The sequence below is a fragment of the Pongo abelii genome, chromosome 11, assembly GCF_028885655.2.
Source record: "Pongo abelii isolate AG06213 chromosome 11, NHGRI_mPonAbe1-v2.0_pri, whole genome shotgun sequence".
Lineage (NCBI taxonomy): Eukaryota > Metazoa > Chordata > Mammalia > Primates > Hominidae > Pongo > Pongo abelii.
The window spans coordinates 37611964-37631019 of NC_071996.2; the positions used below are offsets into that span (position 1 = coordinate 37611964).

A 19056-nucleotide genomic window follows, 5' to 3' on the forward strand; every position below is an offset into this window, starting at 1 on the left:
TCTTTTCCTAACTGAATACCCTTTATTTCTTTCTCTTGCCTGATAGCCCTGGCCAGAACTTCCAACAATATGTTGAATAGGAGTGGTGAGAGACTGCATCCTTGTCTTGTGCCAGTTTTCAGAGGTAATGCTTCCAGTTTTTGCCCATTCGGTATGATATTGGCTGTGGATTTATCATAAATAGCTCTTATTATTTCGAGATGTGTTCCATCAATACCTAGTTTACTGAGAGTTTTTGGCATGAAGCGCTGTTGAATTTTGTCGAAGGCCTTTTTAGCATCTGTTGAGATAATCATGTGGCTTTTGTCATTGGTTCCGTTCATGTGATGGATTACATTTATTGATTTGTGTTATGTTGAACCAGGCTTGCATCCCAGGGATGAAGCTGACTTGATCGTGGTGGATAAGCTCTTTGATGTGCTGCTGGATTCAGTTTGCCAGTATTTTATTAAGGATTTTCGCATCGATGTTCATCAGGGATATTGGTCTAAAATTCTGTTTTTTTGTCATGTCTCTGCCAGGCATTTGTATCAGGATGATGCTGGCCTCATAAAATGAGTTAGGGAGGAGTCCCTCTTTTTCTATTGATTGGAATAGTTTCAGAAGGAATGGCACGAGCTCCTCTTTGTAACTCTGGTAGAATTCCCTGTGAATCTGTCTGGTCCTGGGCTTTTTTTGGTTTGCAGGCTATTTTTGCCTCAATTTCAGGGCCTGTTATTGGTCTATTCAGAGATTCAACTTCTTCCTGGTTTAGTCTTGGGAGGGTGTATGTGTCAAGGAATTTATCCATTTCTTCTAGATTTTCTAGTTTATTTGTGTAGAGGTGTTTATAGTATTCTCTGATGGTAGTTTGTATTTCCGTGGGATCAGTGGTGATATCCCTTTTATTATTTTTTATTGTGTCTATTTGATTCTTCTCTCTTTTCTTCTCTATTAGTCTTGCTAGTGGTCTATCAATTTTGTTGATCTTTTCAAAAAACCAGCTCCTGGATTCACTGATTTTTTGAATCATTGATTTTGGTTTTTTGTGTCTCTATCTCCTTTAGTTCTGCTCTGATCTTAAACTATTTCTTGTCTTCTGCTGGCTTTTGAATTTGTTTGCTCTTGCTTCTCTAGTTCTTTTAACTGTGATGTTAGGGTGTCGATTTTAGATCTTTCCTGCTTTCTCTTATGGGGATTTAGTGCTATAAATTTCCCTCTACACACTGCTTTGAATGTGTCCCAGAGATTCTGGTACGTTGTGTCTTTGTTCTCACTGGTTTCAAAGAACACCTTTATTTCTGCCTTCAGTTCATTATTTACCCGCTAGTCATTCAGGAGAAGATTGTTCAGTTTCCATGTAGTTGTGCAGTTCTGAGTGAGTTTCTTAATCCTGAGTTCTAATTTGATTGCACTGGGTCTGAGAGACAGTTTGTTGTGATTTCTTTTACATTTGCTGAGGAGTGCTTTACTTCCAATTATGTGGTCAATATTAGAGTAAGTGTGATGTGGTGCTAAAAAGAATGTATATTCTGTTGATTTGGGGTGGAGAGTTCTGTAGATGTCTATTAGGTCTGCACTGTGTTCAAGTCCTGGATATCCTTGTTAATCTTCTGTGTCGCTGATCTGTCTAATATTGACAGTGGGGTGTTAAAAAGTCTCCCATTATTATTGTGTGGGAGTCTAGGTCTCTTTGTAGGTCTCTAACGACTTGCTTTATGAATCTGGGTGCTCCTGTATTGGGTGCATATATATTTAGGATAGTTAGCTCTTCTTGTTGAATGGATCCCTTTACCATTATAGTAATGGTTTTCTCTGTCTCTTTTGATCTTTGTTGGTTTAAAGTCTGTTTTATCAGAGACTAGGAGACTTTTACTTTTTTAAAAAAATGTTTTTTCTATGTGTGGTTTGTTAAAAATAAGTATGAATATCTCATTGTGGTTTTGATTTGCATTTCTCTGATGGCCAGTGATGGTGAGCATTTTTTCATGTGTTTTTTGGCTGCATAAATGTCTTCTTTTGAGAAGTGTCTGTTCATGTCCTTCGCCCACTTTTTGATGGGGTTGTTTGTTTTTTTCTTGTAAATTTGTTGGAGTTCATTGTAGATTCTGGATATTAGCCCTTTGTCAGATGAGTAGGTTGCAAAAATTTTCTCCCATTTTGTAGGTTGCCTGTTCACTCTGATGGTAGTTTCCTTTGCTGTGCAGAAGCTCTTTAGTTTAATTAGATACCATTTGTCAATTTTGGCTTTTGTTGCCATTGCTTTTGGTGTTTACCATCACCACAATGAGATACCATCTCACACCAGTTAGAATGGCAATCATTAAAAAGTCAGGAAACAACAGGTGCTGGAGAGGATGTGGAGAAATAGGAACACTTTTACACTGTTGGTGGGACTGTAAACTAGTTCAACCCTTGTGGAAGTCAGTGTGGCGATTCCTCAGGGATCTAGAACCAGAAATTCCATTCGACCCAGCCATCCCATTACTGGGTATATACCCAAAGGACTATAAATCATGCTGCTATAAAGACACATGCACACGTATGTTTATTGCCGCATTATTCACAATAGCAAAGACTTGGAACCAACCCAAATGTCCAACAATGATAGACTGGATTAAGAAAATGTGGCACATATACACCATGGAATACTATGCAGCCATAAAAAATGATGAGTTCATGTCCTTTGTAGGGACATGGATGAAATTGGAAATCATCATTCTCAGTAAACTATCACAAGAACAAAAAACCAAACACCGCATATTCTCACTCATAGGTGGGAATTGAACAATGAGAACACATGGACACAGGAAGGGGAACATCACACTTCGGGGACTGTTGTGGGGTGGGGGGAGGGGGGAAGGATAGCATTGGGAGATGTACCTAATGCTAGATGACGAGTTGGTGGGTGCAGCGCACCAGCATGGCACATGTATACATATATAACTTACATGCACATTGCGCACATGTACCATAAAACCTAAAGTATAATAATAATAATAATAATAATAAAATAAAAAATAAAAAATAAAAAAAATAAGTATGAATAACTTTCCAAAATGAAATAAACTATCTTTAAATCAATAAAAGTAAAGGAAATGAAACAACTTATAAAGACAATGTTAACTCATGAGACAAGGCATTCCTAAGAGAAAATTAGCAGATGATAGCATTCATTACATGTAAGATAGATAAAACTATGTAAAAATTATTAGATCCGTAGGCAAGAGTAGAAATAAAAAATGAAAACAGTTTACTTATTAGTATAGTAGAATTATGGTATTTTTCCATTCCATTTTTATTGTTATAGTGCTTAATACATAAGTACATATATTTTAAAACTTCTTACTCATATTAAGCCAAAATCTACCTCCCTATTAAGTTACACTGCTTGATACTAGTTTTGCTCTCTGAGGCCACAAAGACAGAAGTCTAATTCTTTTAGAACATGACAGATCTTTAAATATTTAAAAACCTGCTCCCCTTAGAGCTTCTCGTTTTCAAATTCCTATAGGCTTCATAAGATCAAGTACTATGTCTTATTCATCTTTGTATTGCCGGCAGCTCTGAAATAATGTCTTAAATATAGTAGGCGATCAATAACATTAGACATTTTTGAACTGAATATGAGATTCCTCTCATTATTCTGGTCACCCTTTTCCAGATATGTTTTCATTTGTTAAAATGCTTCTTAAAACATGGCTTCTAGTTCCCTCTTAGTTCCTCACACTCATTGTCTTCAATGACCTTCTAAAACCTACTCCAACTATCCCTGTGGTTACAACCGGGTCCTAAGAAACCGTTCTACCTGGTAAATTCAGACATTCTACTCTCTACTTACCCCATCCTTCGAAGGTGCTTGTTCATTCATACTCACTATGTCTTTACTATCGCATCAATACATTTCAGTCAACTGACTCCTCCAATTTCCAAATCCATTATATTTTTTCTGTCTTCACATCTTTCCTCAGCCCTTTTGATTTCTGAGTTCATACATTACCTTTGTTCTTATTAATATAGTTTAAGTTCCATTGTCCCACAGTCCATGTACCATAAGCTGTTGAAAAAATCCAATCTTGAATGGATCCAACTTCAGGATCAAAAAGGCCTGAAGCCTTTTCCAGGCCTGTATCCAGGCTGCTGGCTGTGGCTGGAGAAATTGTACCTTAGAGAAAACTGGTTCCATTACGAATCTGGAGTTGCTGATCTCAAATGATTACTAGAGCTGTTAACAATCCTAACACACTAATCTCATTCTCATTTGGTAAAATTTCAAACCACATCAACTTTCATGAAACCTTTAACCCTCTATTTTTTCATTTCTCTGAACCTATTATTGTCCTTCCCATTCCACAGAGAAAATATAAACTGTACAATGCAAACTCTCAAATTCCCGCCATCCCCGAAAGTACAGTATATTTCCAATGACATAATGACATGCAACCATAATGTATACCATTTATGTAAATGAGAAAAAGACAAAAAGGGAAAGTACAAAACAATGTTTATGCTTATATTACAATCTTTTTAAAACAATGAATTTGCCTGAATATGCACACAGTTTCTGAGGGAAGATTAAAAACTACATACAGTTGTCTATAGGGAGAAGAATTTAGGTAAAAGGGATTTTTCAATGTGTATACTCTTCTGTAGGTTAGAATTTTGAACCATGTGAAATATCTTAGATAATAAATCAAATTTGTAAATCTAATGATGTATGTTTCATGCTTTAAGTTTTACATTATAGGGACTGGGGGAGGGGGAAATGGGGTCAATTATTTAATGGGTACAGAGTTTCAATCTGTAATGATGAAAACGTTCTGATGATGAGGAGTGGTAATGGTTGCACAACAACAGAATGTACTGAAACACATTAGAATGTACTGAAAGTCACTGAATTGTACACTTAAAAATGTTTAAATGGTAAATTTTGTTGTACATATTTTACTGCAATTAGAAAACCTAAAACATAACATACATATAGGCAACTGTATCTATTGAACTTTACATTTAAAAACACTTAAATGGTAAATTTTGTTATGCATATTTTACTGCAATTAAAAAACTACAATACTGATAACTAAAAACCAAAATACCTTGCAATGTCTTCTTATTGCCATTATGATGAAGAACAAGACTCTGTATACTATCCCTACCTAACTCCATCACTATCTTGAAACTCTCTTCTTTTAGTTCTAGAATATTCAACTAGGTTGGTATTTGACTTGAAAACTCAGTGAAGGCTGGACTATGTGGGTCTTGTTCCCTAATGCATATCTGATGGCTACCACATGGCTTAGCATATAAGAGGCATCCTAAAATACTTTCAGAATGAATGGATAAATTCAAAATTAAACTGTACTCTAGATGCAGTCTAATCAATGAATGGAGTAGAAGCACCCCTTACTCCAATTTAGCCTAAGGTTATTCAAAACCACAAATCTTTTAGAACTGAACTATTGATAAATAGGTGAGGGTTTCTCAAATCCCTTCCACACAAAGCTGACTTTCTAAGTCTCAATGCAGAATACATATTCTATTAATATTTATCTAATTATTTTTCAAACATATCTCTGCCATCCACTATATTAATTATTTCTCTCAGATTTGAACCATTTGCAAATGGAATAGACACAACCTCTATTTAGCCATGGGTGAGAACATTAAATGCAATAATGCTGAGGACAAAGGAGGGACAGTGCAATTCCATAAGAGACTTTTTTTTAAAATTTAATTTAATTTAGGCCAGGCGCGGTAGCTCACGTCTATAATCCCAGCACTTTGGGAGGCCGAGGCAGGTGGATCATGAGGTCAGGAGATCGAGACCATCCTGGCTAACATGGTGAAACCCCATCTCTACTAAAAATACAAAAATTTAGCCAGGCATGGTGGCGCATGCCTGTAGTCCCAGCTACTTAGGAGGCTGAGGCAGGAGAATCGCTTGAACCCGGGAGGCGGAGGTTGCAGCGTGCTGAGATCGCACCACTGCACTCCCGCCTGGGCGACAGAGCAAGATTCCATCTCAAAAATAAATAAATTAATTAAAAAAATAAAAATAATTTAATTTAATTTTAAGTTCCAGGATACATGTGCAGGATGTGCAGTTTGTTACACAGATAAATGAGTGCCATGTGGTTTGCTGTACCTATCAACCCATCACCTAGGTATTAAGCCCTGTATGCATTAGCTATTTATCCTGATGCTCTCCCTCGAGACATTTCTTGAAGCTGACAATGACCCATTAATTAACAATCTTTAGGTATGTCTATATATACTTTTAATTTGTATTATCATGCAGCATTTTTCCTCTCATAAAAATTTAGACAACGAATTCTCCTTAGAGGTGGAAATGGTACAAAATATCAATGACAAAGAACATTTAAAAAATTGATGAATTACTGTTAGGATATTCTAGACACTATTATTCTAGACACGATTCTGTGTGACACAGAATCGTGTCTAGAATATCCTAACGGTAATTCAAACATAACATTAACATACCATTGGAAGAGGCTGGGCGCTGTGCCTCATGCCTGTAAATCCTATCATTTTGGGAAGCTGAGGTGGGCAGATGGCTTGAGGTCTGGAGTTCGAGACCAGCTTGGCCAACATGGTGAAACCCTGTTCCCATTAAAAATACAAAAATTTGCCTGGTGTGGTGACACATGCCTGCAGTCCCACCTATTCGGGAGGCTGAGGCAAGAGAATCTCTTGAACCAGGGAAGCGGAGGTTGCAGCGAGCAGAGATTGCACCACTGCACTCCAACCCAGGCAAAAGAGCAAGACTCTGTCTCAAACAAAACAAAACAAAACAAAACAACAAAAACAAAAACATAATATTAGGGAAGACCAATATGTCTTCTCACAGCATACTTTTTGAAGACAGCTGCTGATAACAGGATGCTTGGCTGGGTTATCTATGTGTCCTCTTTTTCTACGTAAAACAATATTTATTAAAGTTGCCATTCCCTAAGTTTTCATTACTTCCAGGGGAAAAAAAAACAACATAAAAGGAAGTGAGATAGAGCAAGCCATTTAAACTCACCAAGTGCTTATAAAATGACAGAGGGGAACTGGGTGATCTCCAAAGTCTTTTAGCTTTAACAATTGATCATTCAACGTGCTAATGGTTGACAAATGATTATGTTGCCTTCTCCAAATCATATTTGTATTTATAGTTTCTTCTAAATATAACCCTGTAAAGTGAATGATGTAAGGCATTTTGGATAAGAGATGTTCTGGTTGAGTAATACTTCTGCTGTATGTCTCAAGTCAAACCAGGTAGCTGGTTACCTATACCCTAACTTCTCATCCCTGAACTACATTTGCATTAGTACATTTCTGTTTGTCATTACTTAGGTATTTAATACACTTTATAAAAGCAAAATTATATTTTTGCTGAAGCTTCACTTAACTTATTTTGAATACAGTCATGACATTTCAAATATAAAATATGGGTCTAGAACTGAATAACTAACCAAAATTTGCATTCTGCAAAATTATAGTGTGAAAATGACACCTTCACAGAATCAAAACATTATGGAAAAATATATAGCACTCCACAGACTAACTTAAAATGCCAGGAAGTGACTTGAGCTGAGTTAGAATGTATGGAACCATAGCGCTTTCAAGGTAAAGAAGTAAAGGAATAACATAAAACTTCTGAAATGGAACCTGAAAGAAAATGCCTTTTGAGAAGCATGATATTAATCTTGAAATGGCTTTCTCCAGAAAACAGAACATGTCCTCCACAATCATAAAGCATTTCACAGAGATGAATTTTTTTATGAAACAGGGTAGACATTAAGTAAGAAAGAGACAGGTATACTGTCTCTTTCTGTTGTCATATGACAAGTTCTAGTCAGGAAACAAAAAAAGAAATGCTTATTGACCATGTAAGTTGCTCCAGACTCCAAAAGATAAATGCAGGTAAGTATGTTTGTTTTATGTGGGCAAATTTTTGGCATTTACAGTCTGCAAGAATTACAATTAAGGGCTTCCTACCAATACCTAGCATCATGGAAAAAAAAGACCTATGATAGGAACAAAATGAATATTTAGAAATGACATGCCAAGAACCATGGTTTTTGGCTATAAGGAACTGAAACTCAATCAAGATTGTTTAATAAAAAAAGAAATGTTTTACAACGTGAATAAAAGGAATTCAGAGTCCAGGAAGGCTCCTGGATTGGTCAACTCTTGTATTCCTTGCACCTCGTCACTGTGTCATTAAAAAGCTTGCGTCATCTAAACCCGATACCCACCATGGTCAGAAGACAGCTACCAGAAGCAGGTAGGACAACATGCTTCTTTGTTCATATTCAGCTTAAGATGCTTATCTTGTCCTCCATCCTTGAAATAAAGCCTTTCTTCAGCATGCTTGGCACAAGACCAACCCTAGACCAATAATAGTTATCTGAAGAATACTGTGTGTTAACTGGCTTAGAATGACCAGAATCCACCAGGGAAAAAGGATACAAAGTCAACTTCCCCAGAGTTCTATAGATATGTATATATAACTGAAGTAAATCAGAACTCTGTTTGGAAGGAAGACAGGGTAGGCAATTACAGTGTTTACTACATTTGCTACTGTTGATTTCCTAGTGGACGGAAGGGATATTAATTTGTGGCACTGTAGCAAAATCATTATAGTCATTTCCATGCACTGTTGAAAAAATCACTTGGTAAAGACTAAAGAGTTATTACTTTGGTCAAACTAGCATCTAAATGGATTTATAGTTTAATCAAAACTGATGTTAGCAAATTAATTATGCCCCCAGTTACCAGAAAAACAACTAAGAACTTTGTATCACAGAACTCTCAGTCCAAGTCACAAAAGTATATTAACTTTAAAATTCTTAATAGAAAGTAGCCAAATTATACTAGTTTTTCCATTTTTCTTTTATACAGAAGTAGTAAAATAAATGTAACAGTGTCAGTTATGTAAGTACTCCTCTTAGTATTTCACTTAATACAAGAAGAATCCCTGTTTTGCTCATGATTTTTAAAGTCAATATGAAGAAACCAAACTTTGAGCTGGGAAAGATTATTCAAATCACTTAGTTCAGCCATTTTATTCCAGAAGCTCCAAATCTAAAGTATAAGAAATGCTTCTCCAAGATGACTGTGCTGCGTATTTTTTAATACTATGTCAATTTTCAGAGCAATTTTAAGTTATATGAGTAACCCCATTAGTTTGACAACATCTGTGAATTTAGCAGATGAATGATGTTATTCATGTCAAGAAGATTACATGGATCTAGCATACAAAAAAAAACCCAGATCCAGTATTCAATAATTCAATAAACATTGGATATCATGTGCCAGGTGCCGTGTTAGCCATTGGGAATAGAATACTGGAAAAAACAAGTGTTCTGCCCTCAAAGAGCTTCTAGCTAGTAACTCACTCCAATGAGGAATACAATGCAGGTCAAGTTCCCTATCAAACTGATCACTTGCCGCTGCAAACTGGCATCTTGTTATAAATCTCCAGCCAGCTGGGTAATCACACTATGCTGAACAGTTAAACTAACAGCATGCAAAGTGGACTCCAAAGTGCTGTGTGGCTTCTATACAGAAGTCTCAGAGACTGTCAGTTGGGTCAGGGGCATCAGAGGCTACCATGTTGAAAATTTCAAGACATCCAGGGAAAATCAGTGCGTGTGTTTTACACATATACATTTTAAAAAATACAAAAGATAACACAATTTTCTGTAATTTCCTTTTCTTTCAACACTGTATCTTGGAAATGAGTTGCATCAAGATTACACAGTATTCCACTGTATGGAGGTACAATAATTTACAGTAAGTTCTCTACAACTAGTTGTTATCCAATCATATATTATTTACTAAACATGCAATTTAAATTTTGCATACATGTGCATATATGTGTATGTGTATATCTATATGTTGTGTATTTAATATGTGAATAACACATGTATAAGAACATACATGAACAATTACATACAATAGTATATATGAACAAGTGTAAGATAAACTTATATTTTAATTGCTAGAATTAATGTATGGGCTTTTCAATGTTTGGTAGGTATAGTGAAATTTCTATCAATAGATGGTATAGGCCAGGCAGGGTGGTTCATGACTGTAATTCCAGCACTTAAGGATGCTGAGGTGGGAGGATCGCTCAAGCCCAGAGTTCCAGACAAGGCTGGGCAACATACTGACACCCCGTCTTTACAAAAAAAATTTTTTTAATTGCCAGGTGTGGTGGCTCACGCCTGTAATCCCAGCACTTTGGGAGGCCAGGGTGGGCGGATCACCTGAGGTCAGGAGTTCGAGAACAGCTTTGCCAATGTGGTAAAACCCGTCTCTACTAAAAATACAAAAATTAGCTGGGTGTGGTGGTGCATGCCTGTAATCCCAGCTACTTGGGAGGCTGAGGCAGGAGAATCGCTTGAGCCCGGGAGGCAGAGGTTGCAGTGAGCATGCCACTGCACTCCAGCCTGGGCGACAGAGCAAGACTCTGTCTCAAAAAAAAAAACAACAAAAAAAACCACAAAGAATTAGCCAGACGTGGTAGTGCATCCCTGTAGTCCCAGCTACTAGGGATACTGAGGTGGGAGGATCACTTGAGCCAAGGCAGTTGAGGCTGCACTGAGCCATGATTGTGCCACTGCACTCCAACCTGGGTGACAAAGCAAGACCCTGTCTCAAAAAAAACCCCAAAACAGATGGTATAGCCATAACATTCAACAATGTAAGACAGTTTGTTTCTTCATATGCTCATTGACATACTGTTTTGTTAAATGTTATAATTTTTATAACTGTAATAAGTAAAACTTTGTCTTATTGTAGTTTCAATTTAAATTCCTCTTATCAATTAGATTTATGCAGTTAAAACCTATTTGTATTTTCTTTTCTATCAATTATTTGTTTACATTTTTTGCACGTTTTTCTCAGTCGCTGAAATTAGCCTTCTCTTTAATTTGCAACACATAAATAATTTTTCCTTAATTAGAAATTTTTTACTTTATATATATTTTCTAGAAGGGTGATACCTTTTAAATTCTTACGCAATCAAATATATTCCTTTTTATGACTTCCCTAAAACAAAGTTATAAAAGAATTACTCTATGTTTTATTTAGGGTTTTATTTAATAATGTTTAAATATTTTATTCATCTGGAATTTATTGTTGTGTTAAGAAGAGGGGAAAGAATCCCTGTCCCTTTTTTTTTCTTTTTTTTTTAATAAAGACAGAGTCTTGCTCTTGTCGCCCAGGCTGGAGGGCAATGGCGCGATCTTAGCTCACTACAACCTCCGCCTCCTGGGTTCTAGTGATTCTCCTGCCTCAGCCTCCTGAGTAGCTGGGATTACAGGTGCCCACCACCACGCCCAGCTAATTTTTGTATTTTTATTAGAGATGGGGTTTCACCATGTTGGCCAAACTGATCTCGAACTCCTGACCTCAGGTGATCTACCTGGCTCGGCCTCTCAAAGTGCTAGGATTACAGGCACGAGCTACCACGCCCAACCCCCTTTTTTTAATACTCTAGTTTTTCATAACTTTCTTGGCAATTGTTGCTTATTTATTTTTTCAAATAATATTTAGAATCAATTTTCTGGATCTACAAGAAAAATATTCTTATTTGAATATATTATATCTACAAATAAATTCAGAAAAAAGTAAAATCTTGGCCGGGTGTGGTGGCTCACACCTGTAATCCCAGCAACTTGGGAGGCCGAGACAGGCAGATCATGAGGTCAGGAGTTCAAGACCAGCCTGGCCAACATGGGGAAACCATGTATTTTTTGTATTTTGTAAAAATACAAAAATTAGCCAGCTGTGGTGGCATGCGCCTGTAATCCCAGCTACTCGGGAGGCTGAGGCAGGAGAATTGCTTGAACCTGGGAGTCGGAGGTTGCAATGAGCCAAGACTGCACCATTGCACCCCAGGCTGGTCAACAGAGTGAGATTCCATCTCAAAAAAAACGGTAAAATCTTTATAATACCAAGTCTTTTCATCAAATAGGAGTGTGTCTTTTTATTTATCTTTTTATATGTCCTTTAGTAATATTCTTGAGTCTTATATATTTTATTTTCATTGTATTTTAGAAATATTTATTATTTGTGTAGAGAAAGACAACTGACTATTTATTTATTTATATATTTATTTATTTATTTATTTATTTATTTTGAGACGGAGTCTTGCTCTGCTGCCCAGGCTGGAGTGCAGTGGCACTATCTCGGCTCACTGCAAGCTCCACCTCCCAGGTTCACGCCATTCACCTGCCTCAGAGTAGCTGGGACTACAGGTGCCCACCACCATGCCTGGCTAATTTTTTTTCTTGTTTTTTTTTTTAGTAGAGACAGAGTTTCATCGTGTTAGCCAGGATGGTCTCGATCTCTGGACCTCATGATCTGTTGCAGGAAGTCAGGGACCCTAAACGGAGGGACCGGCTGAAGCCACAACAGAAGAACATAAATTGTGAAGATTTCATGGACATTTATCACTTCCCCAATCAATATTCTTATAATTTCCTATCCCTGTGTTTACTTTAATCTCTTAATCCCATCATCTTCATAAACTGAGCATGCATGTCCCCTCAGGATCCTGTGATGATTGCGTTATCTGAGCATGTGTGTTTGAACAATATGAAATCTGGGCACCTTGAAAAAAGAACAGGATAACAGCGATGTTCAGGGAACAAGGGAGATAACCATTAGGTCTGACTGCTTGGGAGCCAGGCAGGACAGAGCTGTATTTCTCTTATTGCTGAAAATGGATAAGAGAAATATTGCTGAATTCTTTCCCCAGTAAGGAATATTAATAATTAACAGCCCTGGGAAAATAATGCATTCCCGGGGCAGGGCAGGGCGGGGCGGGGGGGGTGCTCTAAAATGGCCGCTCTGGGAGTGTCTGCCTTATGCAGTTGTAGATAGGGATGAAACACGCCCTGGTCTCCTGCAGTGCCCCCAGGCTTACTAGGATTAGGAAATTCCAGCCTGGCAAATTCTAGTCAGACTGGTTCTCTGCTCTTGAACCCTGTTAAGATGTTTATCAAAGACAATGGGTGCACAGTGGGACATGAACTTACTCAGCAATTCTAGTTTCACCCTGGCCTTATGACCTTGCCCTACCCATTTGCCTTGTGATATTTTATTGCCCTTGAAGCATGTGATCTCTATGACCCACACCCTATTCGTACACTCCCTCCCCTTTGAAAATCGCTAATAAAAACTTGCTGGTTTTATGGCTCAGGAGGCATCACAGAACCTGCCAACATGTGATGTCTCCCCTGGACACCCAGCTTTAAAATTTCTCTCTTTTGTACTCTTTCCCTTTATTTCTCAGACCGGCCGACACTTACGGAAAATAGAAAAGAACCTACATTGAAATATTGGGGGCTGGTTCCCCCAATAGTGATCTGCCCACCTCGGCCTTCCAAAATGCTGGGATTATAGGTGTGAGCCACCACGCCCGGCTGACAACTGACATTTTAATAGTAACTTTGTGCTAGGATATCTTAATCTATTCTTGTTTTGAACATGTTTCAGCTCATTCTCAGTCTTCCAAATAAATAACAACAGCTGTAAAAAATGATAATTTTTTCTTTCTTGAAAATGTTTACCTCTTTTAATAGAGATGGGGTCTCACTACGTTGCCTAGGCTAGTGTCAAACTCCTGGGCTCAAGTGACCATCCTACCTTGGCCTTCCAAAGTGCCGGGATTACAGGCGTGAGTTACCATGCCTGTTTTTTTTTTTTTTAAGTAAAAAAATTTTTTCCTGACAAAATTAGCCTCATATCCTCTTATTTCTCTTTTGAGTAATGGAATTATCAGTTCTCCAGAGTACAGGTAAGCTGTGGTAATAGTGAACATCCTTTTCTGGATTTTAGTATATCATGTGGTAGTGTTTTGGGATTGAAAGACACCCATAAACATATATACACTTATATATATATGTAAAGACACACATATACACATATACCCTAAATTTATTAAAAACTGTAATCAAGGGTAAATGTTGGCTGGGCATGGTAGCTCACGCCTGTAATCCCAGCACTTTGGGAGGCTGAGGCGGGTGGATCACCTGAGGTCAGGAATTCGAGACCAGCCTGGCCAATATGGCGAAACCCTGTCTCTACTAAAAATACAAAAAAAAAAAAAAAAAAAAAAATTAGCAGGGCATGGCAGCGCACGGTTGTAGTCCCAGCTACTTGGAGGCTGAGGCAGGAGAACTGCTTGAACCCGGGAGGCAGAGGTTGCAGTGAGCCGTGACTGTGCCACTGCACTCCAGCCTGGGCAACAGAGTGAGACTCTGTCTCCCCAAAAAAAAAAAAAAAAAACAGGGAGGGTAAATGCTATATTTTACCTAAGGACTTCCAGCACATATAGAGATGATGAGGTTTCTCTTTGTCATTATTAATATGGTGAATTATATTTATGTCTTTCTTGATATTCAACTTTCCTTGAATTCCTAATGTGAATGCCATTTGCATAAATCAATATATTAGGTTTTTAATGAGTTTCTGGATTTCATTAATCTATTAATATTGAGGATTTCTGCATTTGTAGTCTCGTTTTCATTTTTTGTGCTATCTTGTCTGATTTTGGTATTAAGTGTTAGACTGACTTCATACAAACAATTCAGAAGAATTCTATCTTTGTACTTTGGAGCCCTTTAAAAAGCATCAGAAAACCATGACCATGTGGTGTTATCTAAAGGAATTATAAAAAAAAATGCATTGGGAAACAAAACATGAGAGACTCATATCACATATAAAGAGATTATTTTTGTAATAGACAAAGATTTTCAGCATATCAAGAAAAAAGTCAATACATTTAGTAGACAGAAGGGCAAACAGCACACATAGACAACTGACAGAAAAAAAGTACAAATTACTCATATGTGTGAAAAAATAATGCTCAAATGCATTTAATGACATAATGGGCAAATGTCACAAGCTACTATCAGTTCACATTGGCAAGAATAAAATAATTTACATTTCACTATGTTTGAAAAGTACGGAAAAAGAAACAATCTGACACAAGGCTGGTGGAAATATAAAAAGCTATACCTTCCGTAAAGTATGATTTGGAAAAATCTAATAATATAAAAATGCACATGCCCTTTAAACTAGAAATTTCACTTCTATAACTTTATCTTAGATTTTTCCCCTATGCATATGGCATGAAATACTAAAATAGCTAACAATTATCAAGTACTCCCTATGTATGGTCACTGTTCAAGCACTTTAGAAATATTAGTTAATATAAGTCTCATAATAACTCTCCAAGGCAGGCATAATAATTTGCCATTTTTTTTGAGCTGAAGAAACTGAGGTATGAGGAGATAAAGTTACTTTTCTAAAACGAAGCGTTCGGCAATAGTAGACGTGAAAAGAAAACACAGGTGGTCTAGCTCTAAATTTCCATGCTCTTCAGAACTATAAAATACTACCTCTCAACATGTGCAAAGATATTCATTGCTGCATTGTATGCACAGCTATATATACTACAAACGTCCAATAAGAGTAGACTGCATAAATAAATTCTAAATGGTAGAATAGATGCAGCATTTAAAATGAATAACAGGCTGGGCGTGGTGGCTCAAGCCTGTAATCCCAGAACTTCGGGAGGCCAAGGCAGGCAAATCACCTGAGGTCAGGAGTTCGAGACCAGCCTGGCCAACATGGTGAAACCCCATCTCTAGTAAAAATAACAAAAATTAGCCGGGCATGGTTGCGCATGCCTGTAATCTCAGCTACTCAGGAGGCTGAGGCAGGAGAATTGCTTGAACATCAGAAGTGGAGGTTGCAGTGAGCCGAGATTGTACCACTGCACTCCATCCAGCCTGGGTAACGGAGCGAGACTCCGTCTGAAAAAAATATGATAAAATAAAATGAATATCAAAGCTCTTTGAGTAACTGATATGGAGAGATCTACAATACATACTAGATGAAGAAAGCAAACTGCAGAATAATGCACAAAAATTGTGCTATATATGTTGAAATAAAATGAAATAATATTATACACATGTAATCATACATGCTTGTTCACCTAAAGGGTCTCTTCAGAAGGATACACAATAAAGTGCCAACACTGGTTACATGGGAAGGGAAATGGTTTGCTGAGAGACAAGAGTGGAAGAAACACTTAGTTTTTACTTTTGTATAATTTACATGTAAATCTAGCCAATAAAAATAAATAATTTCAAAAATAAAAAGTAGAAAGTAAAAAATAAAAACAAAGGAGAACTTTGCCATTATGTATTACTTTTATTTATTTTACATATAGGTCATCCACCTATATGTATAATAATCCACCAATTATTTCATAGCTACCACAAGTTTGTAAAACACTGGAATAAAGAATGATTAATAACCCGAGGTCAGGAGTTCAAGACCAGCCTGACCAACATGGTGAAACCCCATCTCTATTAAAAATACAAAAAAATTAGCCGGGCATGGTGGCACATGCCTGTAATCCCAGCTACTCAGGAGGCTAAGGCAGAAGAATTGATTGAACCCAGGAGGCAGAGATTGTAGTGAGCCAAGATGGTGCCACTGCGCTCCAGCCTGGGCGATAGGAGTGAGACTCTGTCTCAAAAAAAAAAAGAATGATTAATAAAGCAATGTTCACAGTAAACATGTGAGGAAAAAGTTTACGGAAAATAGTTTAACTTACCTGATGCGTGCATTACAGTATCTTTTTGCATAGTCGGTCCATCTTCCAAATTTTTGTGGAAAGAGAGCTTCAATCTGCATAAAAAGCTATAATAATACAAGAGTTTGTAGTATGTTGTAATATTTTCAAGTAAATTATTACAATGATAAAACCATTTAACAAAATATTAGGAAGTATAAAAGAAAATCCAACTCTTTCTTCCTCAAATCCCCTCACTACTATTCATCAGGGATAACTGTTATCTGTTGTATAAACATACATTTATACATTTTTCTATGTTAATATAAGCATATGTTTATGCTTTTATTCACATAAGGAGGATCATATCATATATATTGTTACACTAGAATTTTGTCCCATAAAACATGTCTCAGACACTTAAATTACACGTGTCTATTTTTATTTAGTTTTAAAACCTTATATAGACAATATAATAATAATGCACTGCTTAAAAACTGAATAGCAACCCATTATGATGTAGATGTACTGTAAAAGATTTAAACAGACTCCTGATATTGGACATACAGGCTATTTCTAGCTTTTTTTTTTTTTTTTTTTTGAGACAGAGTCTCACTCTGTCGCCCAGGCTGGAGTGCAGTGGCGTGATCTTGGCTTACTGCAAGCTCTGCCTCCAGGGTTCACGCCATTCTCTCGCCTCAGCCTCCCAAGTAGCTGGGACTACAGACGCCCACCACCATGCCCGGCTAATTTTGTTTTTGTATTTTTAGTAGAGACGGGGTTTCACCTTGTTAGCCAGGATGGTCTTGATCTCCTGACCTCGTGATCCACCCGCCTTGGCCTCCCAAAGTGCTGGGATTACAGGCATGAGCCACCACGCCCAGCCTATTTCTAGCTTTTATGAAGTTACTAATATTAACAACTTCATATAACTGTGTGTGTATATATATATATGAATATATAGGTATAGTACATATATTTATATCTGTATCTATTAATCATCTATCTATCCATCCATCCATCCATCCATTCATTCATCCATCCATTTGCATTTCTATTAGAGGTGATGTAGGATTATATTTAGAAATGGAATAGCTGATTCTAAGGTATATGCTGTTTTAAAGTTTGATAATGTGACCATGTTGCCCAGTAAGAAGATTATCCCAATTTACACTCCCATCAATAGTATCATGAAATCTTTTCATTTTTACAGCTCTGATAGGCTACACATAGGACTGTCTCACTGTTATTTTAATATATTTTTAAAAACCAACAGCTTTATTGTGACATGTAATTCATATACTATTCAAATTTTGAAAGAACATAATTCAGTGGCTTTCAATAGATTCATATAGTTGTGCACCAATCATGACTAATTCTATAATATTTTTATCACCCCCCAAAAAACCTCCACACCCATTAGTAGTCACTGCCTATTTCTCCTCTCTTCCAATCCTGCCAACTACTAACCCACTTTCTGTCTCTATGAATTTGCCTATTCTGGGCATTTCATATAAATAGAATTATACAATATGTAGCCTTTTGTATCTGGTTTATTTCACCCAGCATAGTGCTTTCAAAGTTAATTCATGTTGTAACACGTATAGTATTTTCATTCCTCTTTAGGTCCAAATAATTCCATTGTATGGCTATATCACATTTGTTTATACATTCATCAGCTGATGGGCATTTTACTTGTTTCCACTTTTTGAATATCATGAATAATGCTACTATGTAACTATACACATGAGTATATAATTTTTGGTGAGAATTTGTTTTCAGTTCTCTTTTTTTTTTTGAGACGGAGTCTCACTCTGTCGCCCAGGCTGGAGTGCAGTGGTGCGATCTCGGCTCACTGCAAGCTCCGCCTCCTGGGTTCACGCCATTCTCTTGCCTCAGCCTCCCGAGTAGCTGGGACTACAGGTGCCCACCACCGCGCCTGGCTAATTTTTTTGTATTTTTTAGTAGAGACGGGGTTTCACCTTGGTCTTGATCTCCTGACCTCGTGATCTGCCCGCCTCGGCCTCCCAAAGTGCTGGGATCACAGGCGTGAGCCATTGCTCCTGGCCTGTTTTCAGTTCTCTTGGGTATATACCTAAGAATAAAATCGTTGGGTCATACAGTAACGTTTTAAGTAACTCCTAAATTTTTCTAAAGTGACTTCAGTGCTTTATATCCGTTTAATATGACAACATATTCAGAAATAACCAATGGGCCAAAGAAGAAATCACAAAGGAAATTAGAGAACATTTTGAGATAAAGGAAATTGAGAACACAACATACCAAAACATGAGTTGCAGCAAAAATAGTGCTTAGAGGGAAATTAATAGTTGCATATGACTATGTTAAACAAGAAGAACTCAAAACAATAACCTAATTTTTCACTTTAACACACTGAAAAAGTAAGAGCAAACAACCCACAGCAAATAGAAGGAAAGTCACAATAAAGATAAGAGTGGAAATAGACT

General features: G+C 37.1%; 1 protein-coding gene across 15 annotated transcripts in view; it reads right to left on the reverse strand.

Annotated features, from left to right (window-relative positions):
* ZRANB3 (zinc finger RANBP2-type containing 3) overlaps positions 1-19056 on the reverse strand; it is a 332321-nt gene that overhangs the window by 136539 nt on the left and 176726 nt on the right. For 14 of the 15 annotated variants that reach the window (XM_054549318.1, XM_054549309.2, XM_054549308.2 and 11 more), the window contains one exon: positions 16631-16716. In XM_054549318.1, the coding sequence (XP_054405293.1) occupies positions 16631-16716 (86 nt within the window). Of the gene's footprint in view, positions 1-16630; positions 16717-18570; positions 18668-19056 lie in introns of those variants that run through there. The other variant, XM_054549321.2, reaches the window with a different exon arrangement.